At 46.2% G+C, this 17,640-nt stretch overlaps 1 protein-coding gene across 1 annotated transcript in view; it reads left to right on the forward strand.

The window, feature by feature from the left end:
• The first annotated feature begins 941 nt into the window (after window positions 1-941).
• Window positions 942-17,640, forward strand: part of tnrc18 (trinucleotide repeat containing 18) — a 44,592-nt gene continuing 27,893 nt past the window's right edge. Inside the window, exons 1-3 of the mRNA XM_053442643.1 lie at window positions 942-1,094; window positions 2,711-3,043; window positions 14,215-14,355. Coding sequence (XP_053298618.1) covers window positions 2,836-3,043; window positions 14,215-14,355 — 349 coding nt within the window. The 5' untranslated portion in view covers window positions 942-1,094; window positions 2,711-2,835. The remainder of the gene's footprint in view (window positions 1,095-2,710; window positions 3,044-14,214; window positions 14,356-17,640) is intronic.

The following is a 17,640-nucleotide window of genomic DNA, read 5'->3' on the forward strand; positions in this document are numbered from 1 at the left end:
TCTTCCCCTTTTCCCTCCCTTCACCTGTTGAGGCAGACGGTCGCCCACACTGGTTCCAGAGCCTTCTTCCAGTTGATGAGTTGTTTCTCTCCACAGTCATCAAAGTGCTGCTCATTGTGGAAACTGTTCAGGTCTTGACCTTGTTATGTTATGTTTCAGCTCTTAGAATGGAACTGAATTTGAATACCTTATATTTTATTCACTCATTTTTTTTGCCTTGGACTTTGTGTAACACTTTGTATCCTTGTTTAGAGAAGTGCTTATAATACAAATAAAGTTATTATACCTCACCCACTCACTCCTGGTGAACCCTCTCAATTTGCAGCTGAGCTCATTCGGACATTATGCAGCTGAAAGTCCGGAGCCTCTCCCACAGACCCCCCCCCCCCCCCCACGGGGACAATGTCAGGTGATTCTACGGAGTTCAGTGCACGTCCGAAAGCTCTAAACTCCACAACAACCAAAAAAAACAAGTGCAACATTCCTGCGGGGTCACAACTCGCCCACACTTTGTGCTCTCCCCAATTACTGAGCGTCTGTGCTAATCATTACGGTGCTGGGTGGGGGTCGGAGGGGGTGTAGGGGCCCCCGGGCTCGTTGTGGTCGCTCCGTCCTGCAGGGGAGAAGCGAGGGGACCTTGAAACGGATCAACCTTCTTGCTCCATAATTGGTTTTATACTTCTGGCGAGGGGCCAGTGTTGTTTTTTCTCTAACCACTAGGGACCCTTGATGGACACTGCGGGCGGCCAATCAGAGGGCGGCGCTGCGACTCTCACAGGGCTGGGCGGTAGTGGTGGAGTTGTGTGTGTGTGTGTGTGTCTGTGTGTGTGTGGGGTGGGGGGTGTAGAGAGGGGGCGGGGCGTGAGAAACAATGCTGGGCTTCATAGCTGAGTTTTCACGGACGCGTCGCGAGCTTTTCTCTCCCCCGCCCCCCCCCCCACACTCACAACTTCTCCCCCACTTTACCTCCGGACCAGCCTGTGATGGGTCGCTCCGCAGCTCCACGCAACCTGCGCCCATTTTAAACAAGCGTTTGCGTGTTTTTAAAAAAAAAAGCTCCTTCCCCCCCTTTTTGGTTTTGTTTCTCCATTCAAGTAAGAAACACTTCTGCGGGTTTGTTGTCTCGTTGTTGTCACTTCTTCACGCTAACTTGTTGTTTTTCACACAGAATCCAGGTTGTGAATGTGCGTGAAAAGGGCGCGGAAGGTTCGCTTTGTAGTTTTTTTGTGTTGGTATTTGTTTGAAGAGAAACACGCACACTTCCGAGACGTTTCCTCCGCGAAAGTTTTTTCGCAGCGTCGTTAGAGGAACCGTGAAAAAGTTTGAAACGTGGCGGAGACGCGGGGCTTCTTCCTCCGCCTCCAGCAGCAGCACCGCCGCATGGAGCTCCGCCGACCGGCCGCCTGGATCACTGCCCCTCCGGAGAGTCCTCCACCGCGGCCACAGGCGATACGAACGTCCGTTGTGTTTTTTTTATAATGGAGGAAAAAGGAAAGAAGCGTTTATTGTGGTTCTTCTGACCGAGCCTTCCTCCACCTCCCGCCCGCCTGGATATCACGAGTCACCGCTGTTGTGTGTTCGCTTCCAGCCTCTTGTTGGAGGTTAACTCGCCTTTTTTCTTGATTTTTAACTTTAATTGATTTTACTCGCTTGTGTTTATTTTCCGTGCAAATGCGGAAAAATCACAAACTATCGAAATCTCCCAAAAGACATCGAATCTAAAACCTCTTTGGATAAAGTCTCGATGTTTTTCAAACTAAAAGTTAGAAAAGATTTTTGTGTTTTTTGAATGTTTCTCGTCTCCCAGGATTTTTACTTATTTTTAATCGGAAAACGAGTAAAATCAACAATTTAACAGTTTCTACAAACTGAACAATCCGTCGATTAATGCGGTAAAATGTGTTTAATTTAATATCAGCTCACATCTTTGTCGATATCTCGATTTAAAAACGAGGCTTTTCTTGTTTTTAAACTCGAGTGTTCTCGGGGCTGGTTTCTGGTTCCTCTCCCCGGGCAGCACCCATGTCCACTGGCGAACTAACCCGGACTATATTCGCCTCTGCGGGCAACAGAACACCGCGAGCCCCGCTGATTAACGATGCAGGTTTATGCGACCTTATTTATTTTTAACCCGTTTGAAATTTATATGCGATGCGCCTCCAGTATTTATGGTGTATTGGTTTACAGCCCGGCCCATCGCCTCCATTGCTGGTTTACGGTTTAGACTAAAAACAATCTTGATGGTCAGACATAAAAAAAAAGGGAGAATAGATTGTTAAATTTTCCCCGTTAAACGCGTTTTCCGTTGCGGGGTCGCTCGGTGTTTTCACGGCCGGGGCAGAGCAGCCAGCTTGCCGCCGCTCTCCTGCGTGTTTCCCCGGGAAGCGGAGCCCCGGAGCGGCCGCCTTGCTCGCTCTGCAGCCGGGGGAGGAGGAGCGGTTCGACTCCGCTGAAACACACACACACAAACCACAACATCGTGGATATAAGTTAAAACCTGGATCGAGACCCGCCGTTCGGAAGCATTAGCAGGACCTCGTCTGTTCCCTCCTATCGAGCAGATTCGACTCGGGGTTTAGTTTTTGAAGTGGTTTTCCAAACTGCGTCATTGCGCGTTCGCGGCCGCCTGTTCGCCTGAAACCCGAGAAATCCTCCAAGTGTTCGGAACAGTTTCCTGAGAATCACGCCGCTTTGCTCTTGTGTTTTCCAGGTCAGCAGGATGGCTGAGAGGGAGCCCGGGTCGCCTGGGGAACTAAAGACATTATTATAGCCGACGCTGTCTTTTTTTTGGAATACGGGGACAATTTCTTTTTATAACTTTCCCCTGTGTGGATAATGGATGGCAGAGATTTCGGACCTCCCCGATCCGTCCACGTACCACCTCCGTTGTTGGCGGGGCTCGCAATGGAGTCTCACCGACTCGGAGCAGCCGCCGCCGCCGGGAGGATCCCTCCCTCGCCCGGTCACTTGGGCGCGAGTCATCCGCCGCCTCTCCACTCTGGAAAATTCATGCCATCGGCCATTAACCTCCATCCACACCACAGTGAGTACAACACCTGACACCAGGTCGCTTTACCGCCGGTGCCACCGGAGCACAACCCGCCGTTTATCAATGATTAACTTGGAATAACGCTGCGCCAAAAAATGCGCACGGTTCGCGGCACAGTGTGCGGTCATCGTGTCGGTGCAGTGGGAACCGAGCCCCCCGGTGTGTGGCCGCCGAGGAGCGGGGACAAGTTCCCCATGTGAGAGTGTGTAAAGACCGGGGTACAGATCCTCGATGAGGGGGCACCAGGCGGGTTTCCAACCACACACGCGCCGCCTGGTTGTCGGACACACCACCGGGCTGTGTGGATGTTGTTGCGGAAGGTCAGGGTGCAGTGGTTTTGGATTGCATGTGGAGCATCACACCCCCGCTGCAGGTTGTGTGTGTGTGCCCGTGTTTGGGAGAGTGGGGGGTGGTGATGTTGTGACCTTGATGACGGACCACTTCTTCCCCTGCTGGGGTAATTTGCCGGAGTGTTCGTACGAGTGAGGAATGGCTGTGGCTCCGGTTCTAGTATCTGAAGTGATGAAGCTGCTCCTCGGGAACATTTGGTCGATGCTCCCCTGCGTTTGTGTAAATTGTGTTGGACAGTCACTGCTGCTCCGGGTGGATCCAGGGCCAGTGTGGGGAAACTGGTTTGTGTGTTTTTAAAATGAGCAGATCAGGTGCAAGGAGGAGGACTTTGATATGTTTGGCCATTAAATAAAAGGTGTGGCATAAAACACACACTTGCTCCCTTACGCAAACCTATGTGTTTGTTTACATCACTCCACTGTTTGTGTGGGATTGTGTGTGTGTAGTAGCACGTTAGATGCAAGGTGGAGGATCTGGATGTGTTTGGCCATTAAAGAAAATGTGTGACATAAAAAAGGCAGAGGGAAAACCCCCATGTGTTTGTTTACATCCCTCTACCTGTGTGTGTGTCTGTGTGTGTGTCTGTGTGTGTGTGTGACCTGGCTTCAGTCAGTTAATGTTATTCCCCGCAGAGCTGCTGGTGATTTCTCTTTCCCTTTACTGCCTGCACACTGAGCTCTGTTCCTCCTATTAGTAAAGGCAGTCTTAAAATAACACCGTGCTAAAAAAGATAACCGTGAATGTTTGCATACAGTTTTGCGGTCCGTCAAAGGGGGAAGTCAGAGCTGGTCAGGGTTCAAATATGCTGTTTGTTCGACCGCCTCTTTTGGAAAATGGAAAGTCTGACACACACCATCATCGAGTTACTTACATCTCCGTGAAGCTGCAGGCGCAGATCAAATTACAGTTTCTTTTCAGAGGTAAACCCCCCGAAGATGATCATACGGAGCTGAGTCTGTGTTCCCCAAGTCCTTGCCGTCGAGCGTGGGTTCAATGCCGTGCTTGTCTCTCTGGGTGTGGGGTACAGAAGATCTAGTAAAGTGAGGTGGTGCATGCGGGGCAGGGCTGTGATGAAGCGTTAATTTGACACACTGGCAGAGCCTACACACAGACACACACTCCACTCGCACAAACACATGAAAAGCTGTCAGAGATGAAAATCGGCTCGCAGCAGGGAGGGTAAGGATGACTGACGGATGTTCTGGGAAAGAGATGTGCGAGGGCAAAGCTGATTTTGTTGCCTCCAGAATAACGTGGAGAGGTTTTTTAGGTGAAATGATGAGAGGTTTGGGTTTCACCCGGCAAACACCATTTGCTGGTAAAACCGTCTCTGCAGCAGGAGCTGATTCGCTGGGACGATGTTCTTCCCCTCTCCCTCCTGTGGCTCTGAAACGAGCTGCAAACTGCTTGTGGTGTGTGTGTGTGTGTGTGTGCGCAGACATGCATGTGTGTGACAAGTCTATGTGGTGCAGGGGGGGGGGCAGTTGTGAAGTGGAATTGACCTCGGCCACCATTCCGGCCCAGATTGGCCGTTTAAACACTCCTTTTAAAACGGGCTGCATTTTCTCCTGCCCACACACTGACCCTCTCTCCCCCCGACTCTCATCTCCCCTACGCACACTCGCTGCCTCCACCCACTGAAACACACCCCTCTACGACACAGGTCATTTGGCTTTATGGCGCTCCTCAAAATCAAATCCCCACACATCACATTCATCAAACCCGGCTGGGATCTCGGTCCCATGCTTGTAATAACACCACACAGGCCTGTTACGTGATAATTACTCAGCAACCGCAAATGTTGATAATGTTCCCATTTAATTGCAGCGAGCAGCATGATTCCAGCGCTCAAGGAGCCGGTGTGCAATCAGAGGAGCTGAGACCGCCCTGCTGCCGCTGCTGCTGTTGTTTACATGTGTTGGAGAAGATCTCCACATCTACTGCACAGTTGTGTTTGGCTGAGCTCTTGATAACAGGGTTCACCGTTAATGGCTGCCAGCACACACCTATTTCCCAGGGGTCTCCCTTAATTTCTTTTTTAGTTCACTTTTAATAGGATCTCCACCTGATTTAATGAAGTAAAGTCTGAAGATGTGTGTGTGTGTGTGTGTGTGAGAGAAAAATTAACATTAGTTTTAAATGCATTGTGAAGCTGCAAATAGATTGTGGAAGTTTGTGCTGCTTGGGCCTAAAGGGGATCCTGTGTAAAGACATCATTTTATTACCCTTTTTTTTTAGCATAGGTTTATATATTAACACACAATAAGGTCTGAGTCCCGCTTTAAGGATGTTAAATGGCTATGAATGGTCCTCTGTCTACTGGAGGTCTGCCGGTGCCTCATCACCAGATTGAGGCCATCTGTCCTCGTCCCTCCCTCTCGCATCCAAGAGCAGCGGAGGAAGAACCGACTGAAACGCGACTGCTCCGAGGAGACAAGGCCACAGATGCTGTTTTATTTTCTAAACTGTTCTTTTTCTGTCAAAGGCTGATGTGGCTGTACTTTTTTTTTTTTTTAACTGTATCAGGAATCTAAGGATGAGCAAGGAGTTTTCCTCTATATGGCATTTTTGCTGCCAAATACTCTATTGCATTGTGTTACTTAGTTATCTCTTGATGATCAAACTGTGTGCAGCATCTCTTTAAATGGATTTTGGAAAATTAACTAAGTTCTTATCTCTTTAAACAAAAACAGTTACATTGCTGCAGGAAAAGTAAAAACACATACATTCTCTTCAGCTTTTTCTGGGTGCTCAGAGCAGATATTCAAGTGGGAGAGTGCACAGAATGGCTGCAGGTCGAATCCCAGTTGTGTTATATCCATTAGGGCATTGTTGAAGATTATCGATTTAAATGTATATAATGACCACACAAGTTTGGGACTGCAGTTTGGAACAAATGCTTAATGAGGCAAAAGATGACGCCCCTCATCTGTGTGGCTTAAGGGATAAACGCACCTGAACCAGCAACTTTACTGCTCTTTTGTCTCCTACACACCAACATGTGCACACAAGCATGCACACGCAGCGTCAGCCCTCAGCAGCAGAAGATGGGAGTGAGACGGGTGAGTCAAAAGTAGGGGTCGTGGGGAGGGCAGAGAAGAGGAATCAGCAGATAGAGATGAAACTCGCTCAAGACAAATGGAAAAGGAGAAATAAATGGGCACAGTCCCTGAGGTGGAAAGCAGGGTTTTGTTTTCAAAGGATAAGAGCTGAGATGTGTGTGCGTGTGTGTGTGTGTGTGTGAGAGTATCGGTGTAGATGAGAGGATTGAGCTCTTGTGTATGGGAATAGAAGCATGTGATTGTGCTTAGTGCAGCTAGAGCTGGGGTTTCCCCCTGGGAGTCTCTGCAGAGAGAAAGGAGGAGATTTATCCTGACCACAACACATTCAAACACGGCTAGATGAATGTGGTGGCCCTTCAAATGTACACACACACAAACACACACAACACGGGTACAGGGGTGTAAGTATAATTCCTGCAGTGTGCGTGGCAGGCCAGGGTTGTCTTGCCCGATGCCCATTTGTCTTCCACTCTACTTGGTTAATGTGTCTGTTTACGTTAACATTAATGTGGTTAGTGTGTGTTTTATATGTTTTCAACACACAGACTCATACGTGTGTCTGTGTGTGTGTGTGTCTGTGTGTGAGAGAGAGATGTGGCTCGGACGCATCGTCTCTCAGTTTAATTGAATCTTTCAGGAAAGAAAACAGGCTCCTTTAAGAGAAGGCACAAGGCTCCAGTGCCCTGCTACAATAAACCTGTCAGAGGCAGACTAATGACACGCACAGTCACTCACACGCACACAAACAATACACACACACACACACACACACACACACACACACACACACACAGCTGTCAAACATAAGAGTGACAGATGTGTTTGTGGAAGAGCGTGCTGTGGCATGTTGAAATACCTCAAGCATTAGCTAAGTCGTTCCCTCTGCCAGAACCTTCCCTTTGACTCAAACAACACCCTCCGACACACAAAGGTCGCACACTGCCTTGTGTCTGTCGGTTTGGCGGCGTGTCGCGCTCGCTACGTGTCCCGTTACATAAGGTTTATAATATTCCTCCCCGGAGACCCGCAATTTCAGAATGCGCAGTGACACGGAAGACACACGGGGAGCAGGTCTGACGTGTGAGAGGAGCCACATTCGACTGTTTCTTAATTATGTGCTTGAGCCAGCGGAGGCGCCCGGGCGACCTGCACCTCTGACCAGTAACTGACATCTGCCATTTAGTTTTAAATCATCCTGAGATTAACTCGGACGAATGATTTGCTCACTTAATTCTCCTTGCTGGGCTTTTTTTTCCTCTCAGCACTAAAACCCCAATAAAGGTCTCACTTAATCGATCAGTTTTTACTTATTTCTTCACTTTTCTTTCCTGTGAACAGTTGATAGCGTTCATCACACATTTCTTAAATCAGATTATAAAATGCAGCCAAATAACAATTCATGTTCTTTCTCTTATTTCTCGACCACGTTACTTCTGGCCGCGTCTCTTTTTTAAACTCTGGTGAGACGATACTTTTGGTAAACCAGGTTGGTTGTGTTGGGAGTGTGTTGTGTCTGTTGTGTAACTTGTAAAGTAGGATTTTCTTGTTTGTGTCATAACCAAACCACTTCAGTTTGAGAGAAGACACGACTCTCAGGTCCTGTTCCTGTTTGGAATGACCCCTTCCCTCTCAGACATGTGTGTGTGTGTTGCTTTCATAAACATTTCTTCTTCTGCGTGTGTTGTGGAAAAACCCAGTATCGTCCAAATAATTAAAAAAAACGGTGCTAAAGAAAAAATAAACAATAGAACGTGATATTGAAACAATAGATATTTGTCATTATAGCACACAGCAGTACCCTGTGCTACAGGTCTAACTAGTACTCGTCACCCGCTTTAAGTACATATGTGTCTGTGTGTGTTTCAGTGCACCTGTGACCGTGCAACTGTGCATACCATTCTGTATGGTGTGACACTGCATGAGTGTGTGGGCTCTACACATTTGCTGGTATCGGGACGCGTGTGTGTTTTTAAAATAACAACTGCAGTCCTCACAGCAGATTTGAGTGTCACAGCCTGACACAACGAGGCTCAAACACACATGAGTCTGAGTTTCAGCAGTTTTAAACTTTAAAACACAACGTTGTTGGGATTGTTAAGATTTTACTGGCACTGCAACACTCACACTCTTTCTCCTGTTATGTAGTTACATGTGTTTATGTTGCCATCTCCAACCGTTTCAGACTGAAGTTATGAAAACACCCACAACAGTCATTTGGCTAATCCTTACATTTAATCAGTAACCAGTGTTTGTATAGTTTGGTTCACAGTGTGTGTGTGTGGTCTCCTGGCTGCTCGCACACACAACAGAGCCGGGACAGTGACGGATGAACTGGGAGCTTTCCAGTTAAACTGTGCTTCTCCACATGTATGTGATGGACTTACATTCTAGATGTTTCCAGAGACGTCTCAAGTTTCCACCCCCACATGCAGAAGACCTGTTGCACCTGTAGCAACAAGCATTGTCAGCTTTGACAACTAAGTCTCACTAAAAGCAGCAAGGTGTGTCTGTGTGTGTATAAATGTATGTGTGTGTGTGTACTTGTGTGTGCATATGGTGCAGAGAGAGAAAGATGTAGATTGGAGACGGTGTAAAATTCAGAATAGACAAATATCTTAATCAGAAGAGGTGGAGAAATACAATTTGCAAGATAACGTTTATGTCTCTATAATAAATAGAAAATCTATTTTTACTACTGAGAGCAGAACGGATAAAGTTGGAGCTTATGATCTGGTCTTAAATAATTCAGCACCAGGAATCCGTTTAATAACAGGGTTCAGTCGCTGTCCCTGAAGTTACGTCTCAGCTGTTTTATCTTTTCTTTCGACGAGTAGTTTTCCACTTACCCTCTTACCGCGTCTCGTTTTTAAACAGTGTGAACGGCTGACACTTCAATATAAACTGGACAAATTAGTGTTTTTCTAAAACCTTTGACTGATTGATTTTGAAACCTAAGCATCTGTATTTGTTTTGCTGGCAAAAGTAGTTTTATTCCAATAATTCAAAGTAGAAACAAATTTTTTTCTGCAGCGTTTGCGTCATTACATCTATGATGTGCATTTTATTTATAGTTGCGATGGAAAAACATATGTTCTCCCTCTACAATCTTTATTGGCATGGCAGGTTTATTTATATAACACATTTCAGACCCGGCGGCAACTCAAAGGGCTTTAAATAAACATACAAGATGCATTAGACAGATAACTGTGTATAAGAGAGGAAGCAAACAATTGTTGTTATCATTGGCATGATTCCATTTTTGTCATTTTGACTTATGTCTGGGTTCTGTTTTTCTTAGAAGATATGACGGTCAGAAGTTAACAGCCTTCGCTCAGAGGTCATTTCCCTCTGTTCTTGACACAGGCTTTTTAAACTTCCCATTTAAGGTGTTTTTACCAAATACGATACAATCTCGTACAGAAGTAAAATACCAAACAATCATGAGGTGACTCCATATCCTGGTATGGTCTGATACATAGATTTTCCAGACCTGATATTTTTTTTGAGTTACACACAAGGATTTGAATGACTTTGGTCCGTGCCCTGTACTGCGAAGCAGGAGCCTCATCTGAGAAACCTCCTTCAAACCGAAATTAGCAGGTAGACATATGTTTTTATAAACATGAGTAAAAAAGGCAATTGGCTCCTTTCCCATTGCCAGTAGGAAAGTTTGCCTCCCTGGTTTTTACCCCTGGTGAGCTGTCTTGCCAAAATTGGCACGTTCACCTTGGTGTCTGGTTTCTGTAACAGCCGTTAGGAGCCGATTTAAAAACCTGTGTCTATTGTCAACTTACCCAGGAATTAATGCAGATATATACATCCCCACTCCAGACAGAAGCCAGATGTTAGTGGGCGTTTTCACCAGTGGGGGGAAAAAAGGGGCTTTACCAACATGTTGCACCGTGATATGCAAAATTAAAAGTTGACAATGTCGAAACTCCAGCTCGTCGTAAAAGCCGAGGCATTTGTGAACTTGCGAAACCGCTTGTGTTCAGCTTGAGCTCACAAACACACAAACAAAATAGTTTCCTCTAAACAGCCGGGAACACAGGAAACCCAGACTTTGACATTTTGAAATCATTAACACACTTAAAACCACATGCTCGCAGCCCGGCTGAACACACACACACACACACACACAGAGAGAGATGCAGTCTCTGTTGACAGACACACGTTTCACCCCCGTGTTTGTGTGGGGAGCGCTTCCTCTGCTTTACAGTCAGGATTAATGGTTACCAGTGTCAGTGTGCCAGTTATAGCTGTGGCAGAGCCGGACAGCCCTGCACAGTTTTTTCAGTTTGAATGTTTTTCTTGCCGGGAATAAAAAACAGATCAATAGAGATTCCCCTCAAGCTAACCCAGCTCTGAGTACCACTGATGGGTAACAGATGGGTTCACAGTGTGTGTGTGTGTGTGTGTGTGTGTGGTGTGTGTGTGTGTCAGACATTTATACAAGAGTTTCTCTCTCTCGTATCTTCTGTGTTTTTGTACGTGTTCCAGTATTGTTGTTTTGCGTGTGTGTGTGTGTTTGTCGTATTTACAGCTTCGTCTCTATCAGAATTCATTTGCAGCAGACCTCTTCCTCCTCCTCCTCCTCCTCCTCCCCCTCTCTGATTCCGAGATACGCTTCTTATGAGGATCTGAAAATGGAGGCTTAGAACGTGTTGGGAGTCAGAGAGCGTGTTTCTTGGCAACTCTCTTATCCCAATATGGCAAAGTAACTGTCTTGTGAAGTGAGCGCCAACTGGTGTGTGTGTGTGTGTGTCCATGGTGGGAAAGTGGGATGGAGCTGTAAAGGGAGAGAGAGAGAGGAAGGAAGGAAGGAAAGGGCAGAGTGAAAAAAAGAGAGGGAGGTAATGAAAGAGTCATTTCAAAACATTTAAAGAAACGTTTCCCTCTCAGCTACCATTTGGATGTTGTTTCTGGAACGAAGAGCACAAATGTTTTCCCTCGTTCTTCTCCTCCCTCCTCTTCCTCCTTCACACTGTTCAGGAAGGGCGAATGGGAATTTAGGTTTTTATTTTTTCCACTGAACACTGGCATGAAGGTGTGTGTGTGTGTGTGCACATGAATAAAAGGCCTGTAGGCGGCTGTGATGCTAAGATTGATCTGCACTCTAGTGGGGCATCTTTGTGTGTCTGTGTGTGAGAGTGCGTGTGAGACCCTGGTGTTTGGCCTGAAGGAACTGGAAACTGCTGACATCCTACAGGACTTCAACATCCTTGACAGGTGGTGTGTGTGTGTGTGTCTGTGTCTGTCTGTGTGTGTGTCAAGGGGGCTAGGTCTACATTTTGTTCCTCACACACCAGGTAACAATTAGGAAATGGATTCTAGGTGAGGAAAGATTTGTTATAACAACACCGCTGGCACGAAGCCTGACCGACATGCACGCTATGGAGTGAAGGGTGGAAAAGTGGCGGTTTAAAAAAGGGTTCTTTGTATTTATAAAAAAAACAATGTCGGTCCACACGAGCGCTTCAACTCTGTTTTTTTTTTTTATCCCCGTCTGTACCAACACGCCTGAAAACGCACATCACGCCACCACTCGCGTACACCGGGCGTCTGCGATGTGCTGGACATTGGACTGGTCACAGATTGCTTGAATAAGATCTGGTCTCCTCCACAAGGGTCACGTGATACAAGCCTGACGAATCAGCGAAGGCCCTAGCTGTGGTTTATACATCATCATTTCCCAACATCTCAGTTTCTGCACATCTCAGTTTTTGCACATCCGAAAAAAAATGAAATGTTTTCAAATTAAAACGTATTAGTGTGGACGTCGTCTGAATCTGTGAGATGAATCCTGATTTGGTTCGCTTACTGTGATTCTACTCGAAGAAGGATATGATTTGTTGATCGAGGCGGTAACACGAAGACTCGGTGCACTTATCACAGTGGTTAGTGTGCAGCAGCGTTTTTTTATCCAACATCTTTGACAGCGTTTAAATTTTAACTTGTATAAAAGAGGACGAGATCAATAAGGTGCAGCCACTGTGCTGCTAGACGAAGTGTGAAGTTGTTTTTATTCAGCGTTGCAAGGAACTAGGTCACAGTTGCTCAATTTCACAATTTTGGGAGACGTATGCTTTTCTCTGGACGTCAGCGATTTGAATTGTGTTGATGAACAGGATATAATGGATGATGGCAGAGAGACAGATGGGCTCTAATCACTTCTGTGTATGAGTAAGGCTATGCTATAATGAATAACACGTTGTAGCCCAGTAGGTGGTGTCTGTGTGGAAGTGAAACTCTGTCGCTGTGCTGCTCTTCACAGGACAAGGGGGCGTGTTTATCCAGCTGAGTTAACGTACTGAGACTAACTGAAGATTAATCACAGTGTGTGTGTGTGTGTGTGTCCTGCAGTGTTTCGAAGGGCATTCGCTGCAAACACACAAGGAACTGTTGCACATGTCAGTGATCATAACATGATGCAGTGCAGCCACAACACACACACACAGAGACCCTGAGTACACACACACCAAAGAAAGACACACACACATACATGCAGACATGAAGAAGCTTGAATAAATCTGGCTCTACACGCCTGTTTGTGATTAATTGGAAAGCAGCATTTGCTATTGATTTAAGGTGTGTGTGTTTGTGTGTGTGTGCGTGCACAGGCGCTGACGGACTGTGGTTTTAATGTACTGATTTAGATGCAGGGGAAAACTCAGCAAGCACAGCATGTCTCTCAGATTCCCACAGGACTAATACAGAATCACTCACACACCCACTCAGCCCCTTCCCCCTCGCCCTGGTACAGGCAGCACCCTTTCCCCTACACACATGGTTAGTTTTATCAGGGTAATGGCTGTGCGGTGCGTTCGGTAATGGGCGGGGTGGAGGGGGAACCTCAGCCAAACGTGGAACCGTTTCCAGAGAAGGTTGTGATTGAAGGAGGCAGTAAAGGTTCAAAGGTTCAAAGTTTACTAGTAGTCAATAGTGCACATACATACACACACACACGTGGGGGGGGTTCCAATAAAAACAAGTGTAATAAAAACAATCGATAGCTGTTATCATGTTGAGATATGAAATGTTTTATGAGAATTCACTCTGTGGGCGTGAGAGGGATGGATCTGGTTTTAATGGTGAGGTGTGTGTGACGTCAACATGTGTTTTGTACACACACACACACACACACACACAAACCTCCCTTTGTGCAGAGTAGATTATTTGTTCACTTTAAATGGGTTGTTTTTTTTTGTCGAACGGATATTTGCTGTAGAGGTAATGTGTTTTTTTTTAAAACATAATAAAGTTAGTGTCAACAAGCTGGTTGGTCGCTCGCGGTGGATCCTGTTGAAAACATCCTGCTGAAAACATCCTGCTGACTTTGTACCTGAAAGAGTGTGTGTGTGATCAACCAGGCGGATGTTAGGCCCTTAATGCCACCATCACCTCAATGCTCCCTCCCAGTTGAAGAAGCCTCAACACCACAGGATGAGTCCAGTGCTGTTGTGACGACTGCGGTTCGAGTCCGTGGTCACATTAACTGTCGTCTTCTCCGGACTGCAGTCTGTCTGTGGTCTCTCTTGTTGAAATGGAGTGCGCGGAGGCTCGGTAATAATGTGATTACAACAGACTGCCTCGGCATAGGCACATCAGCGTGTATTACTATTGATTGTGCACACACACACACACACACAATGGGGAAAGTGATGTATAGTAACAATCGATCGTCTTCTTCTGTTATTAGATGGGTTCTTGTGGTTCGATGGTGACTGACAGATTTCTTTCTCTTGTTCCTAGGCGATGCCTTCCCGACAGGCTCCGGTCACTTCCTGTCTGGTTATCCAGGCCCCTCCCCCCTGACCTCTGACCCCGCATACAGATCGGCCAACCCCAGCAGCCTGCAAATGGCTCAGCTCTGGGCATCACACACTCATGAAGGTAAATTCTCCTCCACAAACATTTATGTCTCTCCCCGTCTCTCCCTCTCTTTGCTGGTGACCTCCTTTCCGTCCCCATACATAATTGAAATGCTAGAAGACACATGACATCACAGTCTGCTCCCGTCCAATGCCCAGGAGGCTTGTTCCTCTTCTGCTCCTCATTGCTTGCTCCACTGGGATCCTGTTCCATTTCTGTCTCGGCTGGTAGCTCCCCTCCTGGCTCTGTCCTAAATGCGTCTCGCTCCCCATGTCCGCAACTGGTCTCTTACTATCGCCTGTCATGCGTTACTGTAATCTATCTTTCTCTCACTTGTTCTTTTTTTGAACTTCCTGTCCAGTAAGTACTTTGTCTCTGTCTCTATCGCTCCTGCCCCACTTTCCGACACGTCTTTCCTGACCTAGCTTTTGAGCACGCTTTTAGACCCAGATGTTAATATACACCCCTGAAGGACTGGGAGTATCTTTCATGTGTGTTGTCCTCTCAGTCCTTCCCCTCTGGCCTGCTCAGTGTGCGATTGAATCTCTGTTCCCTCCACGTTCCCTCGTGTCCTTCTGTGTCTCCTTATCAAATCCCGCTGGAGTAGAAGGTCAGATAGGAGGAGACACATTTCGCAGTGCGTTTTGGCACGGCAAAGCGAGAAGGACGAATGGATTCCATTTTTAAAGCCGATTGCATCACCTGCGCGACAGATCTTGTTCGGTGCTTTTCCAAACACAGCAAATCAGATTAAATGTGATTAGTTTTTTTTTTTAGTTTTCCTTGAGATTTTTGTCTTGAGTTTACTTTGTGCTATTCAGGGTCACTTGAAGGGGGCGGCGCAGGCACAGGATTATAACTGAAGTAAATTCAGAGCCAGGAAATAGTCATAACCCGTTTTGGTTTCTTTGTGCTGAACCAGACAAATCTAACTCCTCTTTAACACCAAGTTTAGCAATTTTTTTCATACATTGGTAAACCAGAATCTCAAATCCTAAAAAAGTGTCTTGTGATTGACGTCAGAAAAGCCACAGAAACTGAGAAGCTCTCACCTCGCTTTCTTGCCAGTGTTGCATCTTGCACAATACACAGAACAAGTCACACCAATGTGCAGTAAATGCAGCTTCTTGAAGAAGAGGAAGATGAAGAGTAGCGTGTTCTGGCTGGAACTGATAAAAAAACTGTATGTACTGCAGAGTGTTTTGACCTAAAAGTAAATATTATACCTATTTTACACTATTTTCTAACAGATGATAAACCTGCTTAAAGGTTATTGACAGGTTTCCCATGGCCAGTGGAGGAGTTTACCTCACTGTTTTCCCCCCGGTGCATCATGTTCGATATCCCACACTGTAAACCGAGGAGCTCTCTCACCTTGCTGTCCTGCCAAATTAGCAGGTTCACCCAGGTGTAATGTTTCCATCACCCGAGACGGTTAACTCCCCTCATTTGGCCTGGGAGTGAATACCGATTGTATCTCCCATTGCTGACTAAAGGTTATTGGGTGTTGGTGTTTTTTTTTCTCGACCAGTAGAAAATGGGCTTAATGCCGTCTTTGACCTAAACTCTCCTCCAGGCCACAAACAGGAGGAGGGTGACTTTTAATGAAGCTCAGGTAAGCCACTTGTTTCCTGCCAAGACGCAACCTGCTTGACTTCCCATGAAGCCAGAGAAGGGAGGGATGAGGAACGCATGGACTTTAGACGCTTGACTTAAAGTTGAGCCTGAGCTGAAGCTTGAGTATATAGAGCTAAAGAAGCTGAAACCTCCTGCAGACATAAGCAGCCATGCAGGCTTGACTTGCTCTGATATGAATAGAATCCTTCCCTGGCTCAAAGAGACTCTTAATACCTGGTGAGGAGCTTTAATAGCAGCTAAAGTTTCTGAGAGCTGGAGAGGTTTTTTTCCAGGCAGCAGTTACTTTGGATATGCCTGCGATGCACCGCAGCGTCACCGGAGCGCCCGTATCTAACCTGTCAGAGATCAAGGCTGGCTGTTAACTGTGGTAAACGGGAGCTTTGCAAGAAACCCATCCTGCATTCCTCTGCTCTCGTCACATCATTCCTCTTATATTTCTGTCTCTGTCTGCCGTCCTCTCACCGCTGACGCCCCAGCCACCCCTCCTCCCCGGGCCGTCTCCATTTCTGCCCGTCTCAAAACGGACAGCAGACAGATTTATACTTCAGCTTTGCTCCCCGACACTTAGTGCTGGGACACTAAGCGGTGCTTTGATTCTTCTGGGAATGGCTGGAGTGTGGGAACAGGGAATGTCTCACTCCTTCTGGGTGGTGGTCTCTTTTTTTTTTCTTCCCTCTACATGGTGTCATCAGCCAGCGACCGAGTGGCAACCCGCTCTGCCCTGACATCCAGAGCATTACACCAGAGTGCAAGGCTTTGTCTATATTAAGATCTGGTCTCTGAGAGCAGCAGCTGGCTGACGGGCAGACTCTTGCCCAACACTCGTGGACAAAATGAATTGTTGTAGGTGACAAGAGGTTAAACTACCGGGTCAGCGTAGAACGATTAACACGATTTAAAGTGTGGACGGAAAATTAATCTTACCGATGTGATGACTGTGTATAAATAGGCAAACAGAAAATGAAACGGCTGAACTGTTTCTCAGAATTCATGGAGATCATTTCAGATGTTTACAGTGTACAAGCAGCAAATTCTCAGAAAAAGACTGAAATTAGGAATAAAATGAGCTTATTAATTAATTTAGTATTGTCTTGTGTCAATGGATGGTCCTATTTCTTCCGACTCTATATTCCTGTGCTTTTCAAAGAAGATATATTAGATTTTATTGTCCAGGAGTTGATGCTGCACCATTTCATGAAACTGAATGTTACTACCTGACTGGTCATCATAGTAACTGCTTATAAATAACTTTCCCACCAATGCGGATCACTATGTGGACAGCGGCTAATGGTAACAACCTAACACCAGTACAAGTCAAATGTTAATAAACCAAAATAGAAAGGAGACTGATTTGTGTGTCTGTCTGTAAGAGACTGTTCAAGCTGCTTTGACTCACGATGGAGTATCACAGTCACATTGAAGGAAAACTGGAATTTGACATAGTTTGGTATAATTTTATGTCTAATATTTTGAGAAAAAGGATATGAGTAGCTTGGAGAACCGGTTTCGCTGGAGTTCCACATAACAAGTTCATTGTTTCTTGAGAAACTGAGAAAATACCGTGACCAAACATTTCCTGTAAGTCTGTGTGGATCTTTCTTCGGAATAGACTCCATAATTCTCCGTCATACTCACTTTGAGGAGGCGTTCATGTTTTCCCCGTCAGGA

The sequence above is a fragment of the Pleuronectes platessa genome, chromosome 16 (assembly GCF_947347685.1).
Source record: "Pleuronectes platessa chromosome 16, fPlePla1.1, whole genome shotgun sequence".
Taxonomy (NCBI): Eukaryota; Metazoa; Chordata; class Actinopteri; order Pleuronectiformes; family Pleuronectidae; genus Pleuronectes; species Pleuronectes platessa.